The 14,759-nt window shown below is 43.3% G+C and overlaps 1 protein-coding gene and 1 non-coding gene across 2 annotated transcripts in view; one reads left to right on the forward strand and one right to left on the reverse strand.

Annotated features, from left to right (window-relative positions):
- Nucleotides 1-24: 24 nt before the first annotated feature.
- On the forward strand, nt 25-149 carry LOC135918982 (U5 spliceosomal RNA). The gene has a single exon (XR_010569840.1). It is a non-coding gene; the product is annotated as a U5 spliceosomal RNA (small nuclear RNA).
- An 8,062-nt stretch (nt 150-8,211) lies between these two features.
- LOC135917629 (ribosomal RNA small subunit methyltransferase NEP1) overlaps nt 8,212-14,759 on the reverse strand; it is a 33,962-nt gene continuing 27,414 nt past the window's right edge. Inside the window, exon 6 of the mRNA XM_065451201.1 lies at nt 8,212-8,549. Coding sequence (XP_065307273.1) covers nt 8,436-8,549 — 114 coding nt within the window. The 3' untranslated portion in view covers nt 8,212-8,435. The remainder of the gene's footprint in view (nt 8,550-14,759) is intronic.

The raw sequence follows: 14,759 nt of genomic DNA on the forward strand, positions 1-14,759 counted from the left end.
GCGAGAAAACGCAGTTTGAAGTCATTGCTCAGGTCTCTCCTCAAATCCACGTATTAATCTTTCGCCTTTTACTAAAGATTACCGTGGGGAGGGACACTCCAATGAGCCTATAGGCCAATTTTTGGGAGGCCTTGCCCGTTTGGGCGAGGCCTACTATTGAAATGAAAAGTCAGAACCAAACTTGCGCGGCACAGATAGCTCGGGTGGAAATTGAAGCCGCCATGCTGTCTAGTAGAGCTAGCTACGTGAAAGCTGAAAGTCAATTCCGTCCTGAGCGAAACGTTGCGACACCGAAGTCACCAAAACGCACTACGCCGTGTATAGAATTTTGGAAGTAATGCAAACTGAAACTTGGGTGAACTAGCGGCGCAGACAGCTCGAGTGCAACTTGATGCCGCCATGCTGTCTAGTAGAGCTAGCTTCGTGAAAGCTGTAAGTTAATTCCGTCCTGAGCGAAACGTTGCGACACCGAAGTCGCCAAAACGCACTACGCCGTGTATAGAATTTCGGAAGTAATGCAAACTAAAACTTGGGTGAACTACAAACGGAGTATAGAAGACGCTCAAAGAAGCGCCATATGCCGCTGGTGTAATCAGCTGCGGCTAACCACTTTAATCCTTGGCATAAGTTACGTGAAACACCCTGCATACTGATTCAGAGGAAGGAGAAATGCTATTTTCTGCGACCCGTGAGGGGGAGCACGGCACGCCGGTAGTGCTGGCGTTGAAGAAAGCACAGGCAAACTGTCTCGGCGCCAATCACGTGCATATAGTGCCCTGTATAAAATACCAAGAAAATTTCCAATAGAATGAGGGCAACACTTCATTCCGACAACTAAGAGCACAGGCTGGCTCAGGAAGGGATACTGTACATATGGATCACATCCATGGTCGTCGATCAGGTAATTGAAAAATCTGCAAGTACAATCAGCCCCTCTATACGGCTTTCATAGATTAGGAAAATGCATTTGGTTCAGTATCTCTACCAGCAGTCGTAGAGGCATTACATAATGAAGGAGTCCATGAGGCCCGTGTAAACATCCTGGAAAATATCTACAAAGATTCCACAGCTGCCTCAATTCTCCACTTATAAAAAAAAGTGGGGTTCGGGAAGGAGACGCAATCTCTCCAATGCTATTCACTGCATGCCTGGAAGAAGTATTCAAGCTGTTAAACTTGAAAGGCTGAGCAGTGAGAACTAACAGTGAATATCTGCCAAGAGAGAGAGAGAGAGAAATAACGTTTATTTGCACCCGCAAGAATATCTGCCAACAATTTTACAATTCTGTTGTAGTTACTAACCGAGGCTCCCGTTTTCAGTATTGTTACTTTGTGACCCTCGTTTGTATATTACGTTTATGTACCTATGTTTCGCATATGAATAAACTTCAACCTATGGTTTGCAGATGACTATGTCCTGCTCAGCAACACAGGGGGCGAGTTAAAGATATGACTGAGGATCTTAACAGAGAGAGTGTGAGAGCAGAATACAAAGATAATGATAAATAGCCTGGAAGGGAACAAGAGGCTGACTGGACTACCAGACAGCCTGTCTGCGAAAGAGTAGGTTTATCTAAGTCAATTACTCACAGGGGACCCTGATCATGAGAAGGAAATTTACAGAAGAATAAAAATGTTTGGAGTGCATACGGCAGCCATTGTCAGATCCTGGATGGAAGCTTACCACTATCATTGAAAAGAAAGGTGTACAGTCAATGCATTCTACCGGTGCTGACATATGGGGCACAAGCTTGGAGACTGACAAAGAAACCGGAGAACGAGTTAAGGACTGCGCAACGAGCAATGGGACAAAGAATGTTAGGCACAATGTGAAGATACAGGAGGAGAGCAGTGTGGACCAGAGAGCAAACGGGGATAACCTATATATACTCCAATTGACAATAACAGAAAAAATGGTGCTGAGCAGGCCATGTAACGTACGTTAAATAACAGGTGGACCATAAGAGTCACAGAATGTGTGCCAAGAGAAGGGAAGTGCAGAAGATGGCAGGAGACTAGGTGGGGTGGAGAAATGAGGAAATTTGCAGGCACTAGTTGGAATCGGTTGGCGTAGGACAGGAGTAATTAAGGATCGCAGAGAGAGGCCTTCGTCCTGTAGTGGACATAAAATAGGCTGCTACTGCTGATGATGATCTGCCTTTTGAACGTCGCCTATTGGAAATGACAAATAAAACTTCAGCATACTATAAGTTACAGCTGGAGTGATATTATTAACAAACATTTAAAATAACTCGGAAGCAATATTTTTTGTAGCTTGTTTGGGAAGTAACTATCGCACGTAATGTGGTCTTGACTGGCTGCCTGGGTGACCTCGTTTTGTAGTCGAAACATGCCCAGATGTTCTTGCTTGAGCGCCCTGATACCGTATCTGGCTTTTGGCTCAAGGTCGCCGACAACGGGAAGTAAAAACATTTCATGCTTAAGAGAGCCGAAACATATCTATGAGGGAGGAATTCAATGCAGGAACAGCCGCTGAAGACGCAGAAGGTGCTCACATACAGGCTGGGAGGCAGTGGTGCAGCCATGGGGGGCACACTGGGCCCGTGCACCTCCAGGAACTTCTATTAGTATGTGGCCTGCCTATCCTTGGCCAAGCAGCGCAAGTTCATGATGCAGGGGCTCCTATTCATCTTAAGTACACATCAGGGTGACACTTCAACTGCATGGCACCATTATTGGTTCGCAATTGGAACACACAATACAGATCCTCAAGACGCGGAAACCTTCCGGTAGCACGAGTTCACATGAAATGTGCACGAGCCACAGCCAACATGTACAGTTAACCTCACATTTTAATATACCTTCATGAAGTGGCCAAATTTTGCATGTATGATCCCGTACTGTTCAAATTTTATTTCATTACTGCTGCCATATTGCGCAATGCTGCTAACGTTAACTGTCACAGAATGGGAAAAGCCAGAATCTCGGCTAAACAGACTAGAGAAAATATAATGTTCAAAATTAATATCGGAGTCGGCAGATCTACTCAAAATGGCATCCCTTTCTCTATCTGGTAAAGGATACAAGGCTTGTTCATGCTTTTTCATGGCCTAGTGTTGGACATACTTGTAACGGTAAACAGCGCAAAATAAGCAATTTATACATCTGTGTGTACTCTCTCGCGATTTTCTTTTGTGCTACTTTCTGTTACAAGACTACAAAGGTTGCACAAACATTACAAAATTGCATTTAGTCCCTTATGAATGCCCTTCACACTAAAAGCACAATGTACATGTTACAAAACCCCTGCTGTTTCTTTCCAACCTATTTGCATGCAGCAATAGCATACCAAGGAGAGTGAGAAAGTGTTGCATGGTCTTTACTACTGCCTTTAAGACATGAGCACATGAAGGGAGCATTTATTCTTGGTGGCACATTTCTTTCGTGCTATTCTGATGACAATAATAAAAAATTTCACATCAGGCAGTCTTCATTTCTGCCTTTTACATAGTCCTGGCTCTCAGTACAGCACAGTCCATGGCAAATGTAGTAAAACATTCAAGTCAGTTGATCCTCAGTGAGCTACCAGAAGGTTACCACCCAGTGTGTGCTCTATACAGCACACATGGACAATGGGCACGACGGACATGATACTGGCAGTTTGACAAAGGTCAATATTTTAAAGCACATGGTCTGCATTGTCAAAACTGGCAATTTCAATGCTTCATGTCCAATGCTCGCTTGAACAGTGCGACATCAATTTCAAGAATTCTTTGGAGTGCAAAGCCATGATGGCAGGCAATGCTTTGTACCTTGCATCAACAACCCGCACACAAGGTACAATTTGATTATCTTATGTAACCACTGCAGCAGCTTAATGGCTATGAGGTGGTGCTGCTGTGGTCGAGGTCCCAGGTTCGAACTTGGCCAAGAAAGCCCCATTTCGGTGGAAACGAAATACAAGAACGTGCATATGCTTAGTATTACGTCGCATAATGAGAACTACAGAAGGTCAAAATAATTTGCAGTCTCCTACTACGGCGTGCTTCATAATAAGATTGTGGTTTTGGTAAAACTCCAGAATTTAACTAGGTCAGTTCGTGAGATGTACAAGCTTCCAGCACATTGCCTGTGCATTGTTGTGCACATGTCAAAAGCACTAGTACGGGATTGTTTTAATGGTAATGACAACCTGCAAAAGAGGCCCAATCCTTTACACAACCAACAAGGTGCAGCAGCAATTTCCATTTCATACTCACAGGGGTTCACAATGAAAGTCTGCAAGGCAAAACACAAAGCAACTCTCTGAATCAAAGCTAAAATGTGCGCAGCCGAAATACGAGACTTTGCTAGGCTACAATCAAACACAATGTGCATGATTTTAGACAGGTGTAACTGATCCTGATGGCAAGCTAGGCCAGTATAACCTAAAACTATTCCAATCTGTTTTTATTCCAAACCGGCCATTAGCCCCCCCTGATAGGTCAAAATGGCCACCGCATTCGAGCAAATAAGAGCATTTTCTATGCACACGGATAACCGCATGCACATCATTGTCGAAGCAGCTAGCATGGCACGTGAAGGATGCCAATGGACAAAGTAAGTAAGCCATCCCTGGCCTTATCGTAAAGGGAGTTGGCATTTCTAGACAATGTTAGCACAAACAGTGGGTGATGATGGTACCTCTGTTTTACGTCACATTTTCGTTTTTTTCTTATGTTTTCAATAAAAACTTCTGTACCAAACAATAAAATTTCAGTTGGCGGTATGCGCTTGTCCTCATCCTTTTCTGTGTATCTGTCTTGCTTCGTGCTGCCCCACTTAAAATTATGGAAAACCCAGCTAGCTAAAACTACTACCTTTCTAACTCATATGAGGTACTATGCTTTAACTTTAAACACATTTTACTCACTCCCACATGAACTACGAGAGCAAATCAGAAAGTCTTCGCGCCTATATTTTTTAGCCAAATTATGGCTCTATATGAGAAGTAAACATATCCATTCCCAACAGTGGACCTTTCTTGGACTGGCCCGGCCTTATCTGCCGGTAGCTCTGCGCTATTGTTGAAGATTGCGGTTGTGCTTCACAAGCTCACAGATACAAGTAACGAAGTGTGATTCATTTTCTATAGAGCAAGGGACGAACCCATTGAAATCCACAAGGAAATGCTGGCCACATATGGGGAAAGGTGTCTCGCTTTGAGAAGTGCGAGGTGGTGGTATAGTGAGTTCGCAAAGGTCATGAAGGCTCGTATGACAATGAGTGTTTGGGAAGGCCACATGCGTTGTCGACTGACGACAACATGGCACAGGGGCATCTCAAATTTAGTGCTGGGATGGGACAAATATCTGAACCGGTGTGGGGACTACGTGGAAAAGTAGTGCAAGGTACATAGAATAGTGTGTATATTTGGAATTAACTGTACGTACATTATTTTGGCTAATGAAAAATAGGGACAAACACTTTCTAATTCGCCTCGTATTTCAATGTGTGAATGGCGCCACTGACAACCCCTCGCACAGTGGGCGTGAAGTTGGTCTGATCACTAACCCGTTTCTAGAACTTGATAAAAGTCTTAGCTGTGTGACATTCACTTCATGGGGCAATTAACAATTTTACAGAAAACAGACACTTGTACCGATTCCTGCGTGACACCTTTCAGGAGCGACCTGTTTCTTGCTCACCAAAATAGAATTCTGTGCACTCACTTGAAAGGATTAGGTACTATGGTGAAAATATTTATATACGTTGATTAGAGTAGCACATCGTTGACGAGTTCCCAGTTATGTTTTTCCAGGAGTTGCACTCTGAAACATCAGTACTGTTTAGATCACATGGTGTCCTGTGTGTGGGCTTCCCGTTTGTTGCTTGTATCATCCGTTGTCGGCCCCTACACATTGACCGCAGCATGTATTTGCTGGAAAAGGTTACGCTGCAACACTCACTGTGCGGAGCAGTAGGATCCCCATCACAGTGCTAAGATGGTCACCAATCGCTGACCTCAACATGGCTTGCAACAATGAAAGCGAAGAGGACATGTACAGAGGCACGGCACAGGAAGTCACCTCGCTACCATGTGTTCATCCACTGCTGTAATCTTGGCGTGGTTACGTCAGTATGCACGGCCAAGCAGAAACTGAAAAAGGGGTGGCAAGTCTTCAAAAAGAGGTCATTACTGAATATTCGACACAAGTGCAAAATGAAAGGAAATCATCAGCTTGATTTAGTAATCCTGAGCTTGAAGTAGAAAGTAACATTCAATCTAACCACCAGGCTGTGATAACAGCCTTTACGTTAGTATGTTTTCAAGTCTTCTGGCTTTCTATAATCAACTGTAAATAAATTTTTGTGTGACAGCCACTTTTTTGCCTCGTATTTAGTGCTCCTGCAAGCATTATCGGCTGTTAGTTTTTCCAAATCCGTACATTCTTTTTTTTTTTCTCAGTCCCCTAAAACATGTACCAACGCTGTTCTACTGTATTTGGTGTTATGTATTACAATGCGACAATGCTTCTATGCTTGTGGTCTGTTCAGTTTTTCGTGGGGCCCTCCAACTGCATGCCCTGACATATAGAGAGTTCATTATAGGATCCATTAGATTTTTGGACTTCAAGCTTAATTTTTCAAACCAACATGTGTGTTGTTGATCCCAGAGGAAAGAAGCCCATTCTATCATACACATCAAACTCATTCTAAACTAGTAAAGGGAAGCATAATTTACTAGTGGATTAAAAACGTGTAGGACAGTTACACATGTAGTGCAAATGTTTAAGCATTACCTGACGAAAACACCACGACGTGAAGTCAGAATGATGACGATGGAACCGCCAAGGCAGCAGTATGACAACGATGGCATGAAAATGGCATCACAATCATGATAGAATTATGAGAGCGCAATTACGATGGAATGACGAAGGTGTGACGATGATGGTATAATGACAAGCATATGACGAGAATCGGATGATGACGAAATGACTGCAACAACATCACAAACAAATGCATGACGACAAATGTATGATGCCAGCACAAAGACGATTCTGAAAAGGTATAATGACAACAGCCGTTGTCATGCCATCAGATCCTCTCAAACTTTTTAGTGCATGCGCAAAAGTAAACACTTTCACATAGAAGCAATGTCTCTCTGCTAGGAAGCACCACAACTTGATCATTTTATGCATGGAAGTAGTAGTTTACTCTATTCCTTTATCATGCAAGAAAAGAATGTATTGGACGGACAGGCAGATGCCTCAACAACTGCTTGCAGGAACACTGCAACAATGTTAGGAAACAGGTAACGACTGGTCACCCTGCCACACACTGCATGCACTGCAGTTGTAAGCCTCCATTTAACAGAGTACAAATGCTGGTCAACAATGCAGCTTAGCTGACTAGAGACATCACAGACGCTAAAATACTTGCATTTCCTTGTCAAAAAAAAATCTTGTTCCTTTCTTGGTAGTGGCTTGTGACGCAGATGGCTTAGCTTGTATGTAATCGATGTGATCTAGCCTTTTTTCTCCCCATTTCTAGCTTCTTGTTCTACCAAGGTATATGTGTACTGACCATGTGCAATTAACTATTAGTCGTTAATAGTGCTGCGTCTTCGACTTCTGTGTCAACTTGCGCACCCTGTTCGCACTATACATTCTGTAATTTGTAAACGAGCTGCATGTTGCCAATTGTGCCTCCATCTTATACACACTTGCCAAGAGGATTTTAAATATACTTCTAATGCTTACAACCCAGCTTCTAAACATGTTAATTGGACTGTTGAAGGCATGTGAAGAAAGACAGTGCAGTTACTTCACTGCAATGTGATCTTTATGGAAACATAACTAAACAAACACTATACTTCACCACAGATTCCTACCGCTTATTGTCCTTCCAGTGCACATTATTGACAAACCTTTGCAGGACATAACTATTCGTCATTACGTTTTCAGTATTAAGTCCCTGGTAATAATTTAGTAGGGGTTGCATTTATGACGAGAAATTCACTGTTTTGCTTCTCTGAGCCTGCATTTCGTAACGTTCCAGTCCGTTTTCCAGCCTTATTTTCTTGCTATACGATGCACTGAGTGGCCAATCCAATGGATTACGGCAGTGTGCGAGTCATGTCCAAGCCAATGACAAAGAATGAAAGGAATAAAATGGGACATTACAAAGCACAGCCCACGGTCTGCTTTGCACACAACCCTGCAGACACAACACCTTTTACACTATGCCACGACTAATGAAAAACACAACATTCAAGTAAAAAATAATGCAAGCTTTACTGAGCGTTCCCACATGACTCCAAGAGCCCATGTACTGAAAGCTGCAAGGGTTTCCGAGTCTGTAAGAGTCCGTGACAAAAATCTTGTCTTTTTTCACTTGATTTCTTCCACTCTGTATGAATGCGCCTCCTGCCACCCACTACCCAGAGATAGTTCGTGAGTGACCGTAGACAAAAGTCAGTTGTGGGTGGTGCGATCAGTGCACTCCCCAGGCCTCTTCAAAGGCAGAGCACAGCTTTGAACAAGTGAGTGCTGCCGAGAGTGGGTACTGGCTGATTGAGAAAGACGCTTCCGTGTAGTCGGGATCCACCTGGAACAATGAAAAATGAACTAAAAGACAAAATAGAAACGTGTGGGAAAACATTCCTGCATTTCTGATTGACTTGGCCGCAACAAAGCTTGCACTCATTTCAGTGTGGGACATCAAAGGCCCACCAAATGATCAGTAACTCTCAGCAGAACCATGGTTTCTGAAAATTTTTCAATTCTCAAAACCTTAATAGAAAAAGCCTTCCTATTTAAATACATGGCAATGAGGAAGTCGTTTCACTTGGCAACCACTGTGACGAATTTGATGAGGTTTGCTTCATTAAAAATAAAGAGTTACAATCTATCTGCCAACGATGCATGGAGTAGATTTCTGAACTGGGCCAACAATTCTTTTGCAAAAACTGTTGCATATAAAAGAAACACTGAAGCATCAAGCTTACAACTCTAACTAAGCAATGAAGCAAGGTATCACAATTCTGAAAAATTGAACCAATGAGACAAAATTTGGGGATTACGCATAAAAAATGTTTACACCCTTTAGGACTCATCTTGTCACCAAACGATAATTGTCATCTACCTTGTGTGCATTTTTTCTTTACCACTTGGCACTCGCGACTTTCCTGTCAAGAATGCGATGCCATGCTCATTTGCGCATGTTAATCATGCTTAGAAACTATGTTGTATGTTTATGCAGCGTTAAAGAAAGTGAACACACACAAGATATATGACAATTATTTTTTTTTAGGGTACAAGATAAGCCTCCCAGGACTTGAACTTTGTCAGAGTGTAGCTTTGAACTATATTGCTACTTTATGAGCAGGACTTCTAGAAAATACTTGGAAGCATTGTAACAATTTCACACAAGCTGTAAGCCTATGTATCATATTTGTTCATTTCAGATGCTATAACAGATGGAGTTTACTGAACTGCAACATCTGCTTTTGAGGCAGCATTACGAATTTGTGATCTTTCACTTAACAAAGTTTTGAACTTTCATTTATGAATTTAGAAATCTACACAATTTCATAAACGACATATGTTACGGTGTAAAATACAGGGAGATGCGACATACTGCACTTGGTGACAACTTTCTGCGGCAGTGCAGTGAGAGATACGCAGCCAAAGCAGGCATTTTTTCTCTGCGCTTCTGCATGTAGTCCGCCAATGTAAGCAACTGGAAGCGACTTGGCATAAGACAAACCCCACGAATTATTCTTTTGATTTTTTTTTTGTTAAAGATCTATTTCATAACAAATAAAAAGCATGCTTAGGAAACAAATTTTCGTTTCTTGCTATTCTCAGTTTTTTGCCTTTCTGGTATCCATGTCTGACTTTCCTGGTCCTGTGAAACCCCAGCAAAACATTGACACTACTTGGCGTAGCAACACAAAAGCAGAACCTTCGCAGGTGCGAGTGCGTGTGTGTGTAGCTTTAGCTGCTGTTGCCACAGAAAGTTGTAATCGTTTTTAATTAACACGTTACTTCAAATTTTGACGTTATTTATGTCAGTGGTGCAGAAGCTCTCCTCCGGGATCTGTAGTACATATTACAGTAGCACATATCTCATTTTTGTTCACTTGTAAGCTTTAAATATTCAAATAGAAGCAATTTACAGAATTGTCATAGCCTTTCTCTGTTTTTTTTTTACTGCTAGATTACGCAATTATAAACTTGATGCTTCATTTTTTTTTCTTAATTTCCAGCAATTTCGTGAAAATATAGATGTAATAAAAACATCTGTTCCCAAAAGCAGGTACACTAACTACTTTATGCAACAAATATCACCAAATACCAAGCAAACATTAAAGGGAACACTCCTTCCTCTGTATTTGGGTATGCACTACTTGGCTACCTCCTAACAGCACATACCACTTTAGTGTACCTTATGGGTTCTGGAACTTGAAGGGAGCCTAAGGAGGAATAGTTTGAGTTGTATTAGTAAATTACTTTCTGCAATATCAAAAAAGGTATCTTTACATGAGAGGGAGCTTGGTAAGCAAAATAATAATACAAAGGCAAAAGGCGGGTGGCGATGGGACTTGAAGTTACCTACTAGTCCGCTGCGACATCATGAATTAGATGTGCCCTCAGGCCTAGTTCACTTTTTGGACTACAAGATGGACTTCATTGTATTTAAATAAGCCAAAGACTGAACTTCGCAAGTTTCAAAAATTTTTGCTGTGCCACAATGGCCTAAATATTAAAAACAAAAATACTTTGAAATCTGTGATGCCAAGACATACTGGCACTTGAATATGGGTCCAAAGTTTTAAAGACCGCAGTTTAGCCTTCGCTTTCTTTTCTAATAATGAACCTCTTACAACAAAACTGGCAAAAATAGTTTTGAAAGCGCTTTATTGACCTAAATTGATTTACTGTTTTCTCTTAAGTGTCCCAGCCTCAGAGCTATTTTAGGAGCAGCAGATGAAGGGCTCCCTAGGCATGGCTGAGGCCTGCTGGCCACAACTCCCCGTCCCCCCAGAGATAGCTATCGAATTCTGCCCAAGTTGCACTATCAAACGCACACAATTAAATTCGATATGCTTTGCGGGACACACAGAGGTTATGCTGCAGATATCCTACATAGAACACAATCAGGCACACCAAACAAACTAACAAGTCGTGCAAAAATGAGTATGAAGAGATCAAGAGCAAAAAAAAAAATTTTCCTACAGGTGGCAAACAAGCTTGCAAAAGTGCATTATGAACAGGACATGGTACAAAAACAAGTGCAACAAAAGCTTTTGCCTATGTCGCATTTTTAGAGTGCATTTGCAAGTTTACTCTGAATTACCAAATCGGCCAAGTTCATACCCTGTTGAGGTTTTGTCAATTCAAGCCACTGCGCCCCACATTTCTACGACACGACAGGGCAATCGCATCTGTAATAGTTTTGCTTGAATATCGAATTGTCCAGCTTTACGTTACACAAGAAGAAAATTTTGCAGTTTTGTCCGAAGGGTCAAGCCCTGAGAAAGGTAGCAAAGTTTGTGGTTCAGCATGAATTCCTCGGGCAGTGTTCTAACTATACATGTGGATGACATGTTAAAACGATGCAGCAAGCAAGGCAACTCCTGCTGGGCAGAAACAACAGTGCCCTGGCAGCTACCAGGCGTCTCACAGCGCTGGCATGACGAGCATCGCCAGTGGCACCGCAGTCGTCGAACGTCGATGGTGCACGAGACGAGACCGGCAGAAAACTGTCGGCGTTAGCACTAAGTGAAATTTTACATAATGTTAGCTTTACCAGGGTGTCTACCAAGTTGAAATTTCCAAATTCCCTGAGTTTTCCAGTTTTCCCTGAGCATCTTTGCGAAATTCCCTGAATGAGCCAGAACTTTGTTTTATGTCAAGACAGGCTGACACCACGTTGCCCGATGCTGTCACTCTCTAGTAAGCATGCTGAAACAAAAAAATGACTTAATCCAGTTCGAATAGTAAGGAGTAATATCTATTTTATTTAAAAAGAAAACAGAAGGAAGGTGTTACTAAAATGCACAGCGAAAGAAATGGTAAAGCCCATTCCGAATTGAGTCGAACATTTTAAAATACGAATGAAAAGGATATGCATACATAAGTAAATATTTTTAATATCAGCTATTTCTATCAACTGATAGCAAGCTCATCTGTATGAGGTCCTGAACTTTGTCACAACTAAGGTTCTCTCTCAGCAGCTGGGAAGTCAACCTCAACTGTCCTGACATACTCTCAGCCTGTACACATCTCATTGTTGGGTTTCACTGCTTAAACAATTTATTTTGGTTTGGATGAGGGACACCTGTGTCTCAGCGTCAGCCAACACTTAGTTTTTTTAGCTCAAGCTCCTTCAAAAAGGCGGCGGCACCCTTCCTTTCCCGTTAATTCCTCAGTGCGTCGGTCCTTTCTGTTCTCATCCTCCTTCTACCACGCTTTCACCACATGGATCATCTCAAGCATCCTCTTGGTCAGTTGTACAGTCAACATTTGATTTTTCGGACTTCCGAGGGGCCGCAAAAAAAAAATTGAAAAAAAGGGCAGTCTGAAAAAAATTAATGCATGTCTTTAACTGCCTTTAAGGGCTAAAATTACCACAGGCACGTCTGAAAAAGCTCTGAAGGCCTGCCAGTACGCTTATTAGGCATATCAGAGCTTGTACTGTGACAGGAGACGGGGTGCACGCATGTGTAATTAAGGAATACATACTGTGTCCCGTGACAATTGCCCCCTTCCCACGCTTGTTATGCTTCACCGCCTAACACTAGTGTACTGAGGCGAAGCTAACTTTCGGAGACTGGCATTACGCAACGCGATGTGCTCTGCGAGCTTCAAAGCCAATTGCGAGGATTACAAAGGCGGAGTCGGTGCCATTGGTGATAGCGACGAATTCTTTCAATGAAAAACACGGCACCGCACGGCAAGAAGCTTAATAGCGAACATAGAAGCAGCTAGGCCTAACGTTGCCGCGGTGGTGGTTACGGCTGCCAGCGGATCTGCCTGCGAGAGTGCCGGTTCGAGGCGGCGAGATAATCAAAATAGCGGCGGTGGCGGCTTTGATTAATGCCATTTCAGACCTGCAGTCAGGGCAATATACACTGACTATATGGAGTACGTGGTGGTGCCGCAAAACCGTGCAAATTATCGGGCATGTCCGAAAAATCGGGCGTCTAGAAAATCGGTCGTTAACTATTCTGGCCGTGCCGACGACACGGCGTCAATGACGATTCGTTGCGATACCTCTGTTACTGGAGCCAGCATTCACACGACTTTCGTTCCCTTTTAATAAAGTTACAGCTAATTTTCCCTGATAGAAGCACAAATTGACCACTTGCAGAAGTCGGAGCGCCACCTAGCGCGAAAAACGGGAAGCTTGCGCCTCGCCGCTTGGTTGGAAAACATCCCGGCTCCAGCCTTGCTTTGGTACGGCAGCATCGAGTGGCGACGTTGTGTTTGCAGAGCTTCTTTCACGTTTTGTGAAAGCGTCGACATTCTTTGGTAGTTGCCATATATGACCTGCCTTAAATATGATTGAAGAGGACTTCATTCTCTTGCCGTTTTTGCAAATGGGACGGACAGCTGACTTCTCAGAGCACTGGATAATGAGCGACAATGCGTGGGGTTATCTTCATGCCAACACTTCGTCCGTTTGTCAGGCACACCGCCGATGGGCTTTAAAAAATAGGGTTAAGTTAAGCACATAAAACTGAACTGAAACACCGTGGACCTTCCACTTGGCCTCATAGGAGCTACGTACACGCCATCCATGAAATCGGGCATCTACGTGGTTACAGCATGGTTCACAAAAGCCATTCGCGACATTGCCGGAGAGCACTGTGAATGCGTGGCCGGATGAGTGCTTTATGCCTGTCGCATTCCCCGAACTCTTAGTTGTTGCATGGAGCAACAGATGTACACGTTCTAGCTTGCAAATTTGATATTCATCTCGTGCTGTTTCGCCAAACTGCTGTGTTGCATGCTTGTGGTTTACGAAGTCGTATCCCAAATTTCGAATGCGCTATATGTACGCGGTAGGTTATTCAGTCTGTTTTTGCGAGCGCTAAGGCCTCAAAGCTCACGCCAACCTATTTTATTATATGTTACATTAGCTTAAATATGGGCAGCGTGTGCGTCCACAGGCCAGTACGCTCCCGCTCACTCGCGAATACTCATCAAGGCAGATAGTTTGACGAATTGGTTCGAAGTCATGTTGGAAGAGAGCGCAACACAACTGACATGTGCGGAAAAAAAGAAGACGAGCGCAGTCTCACAAATGACATGACGTACATAGACTGGCCGCATCTGCTTGCGCCGTTTTTCACAAATCGCTTAATCGTACTCGCATATACTCAGGGTCACTCAGTGACGAGCGCGAAGGAAAACTGCATTCTTTATATTTTACAGCCTCAGCGAGCCCTGCCAGCACGTCGCTGGCCTTCTGTTCAGCGTTGCAGAACTGGCAGGAAATGACAAGGGAATAGAAGTCGCCTGCATAAGCCACAGATCCTAGAATGCACTGTTAGTTGCCATGGCGTGCCGTCCGGGTTCGACCGCTTCACCGCTGCCGTCCACAAATTTCTCCACTTTTAACCTTCGCGGGCGGAAATCTGAAGACATTACTATTTCCATTTTCATAATAATAGCTCGTGCTACCGAAAGCGACTCAGTTGGCCGGCGTGTCACGCCCGAGCAGCGCAGTTTGCTTTCCAACCATGGAGACGGCGCTCACGAAGCGCCACCCCGCGGCCGGTCTTGGCGCATGCGCAGTCGTACTTCT

The sequence above is a fragment of the Dermacentor albipictus genome, chromosome 2 (genome assembly GCF_038994185.2).
Source record: "Dermacentor albipictus isolate Rhodes 1998 colony chromosome 2, USDA_Dalb.pri_finalv2, whole genome shotgun sequence".
Lineage (NCBI taxonomy): Eukaryota > Metazoa > Arthropoda > Arachnida > Ixodida > Ixodidae > Dermacentor > Dermacentor albipictus.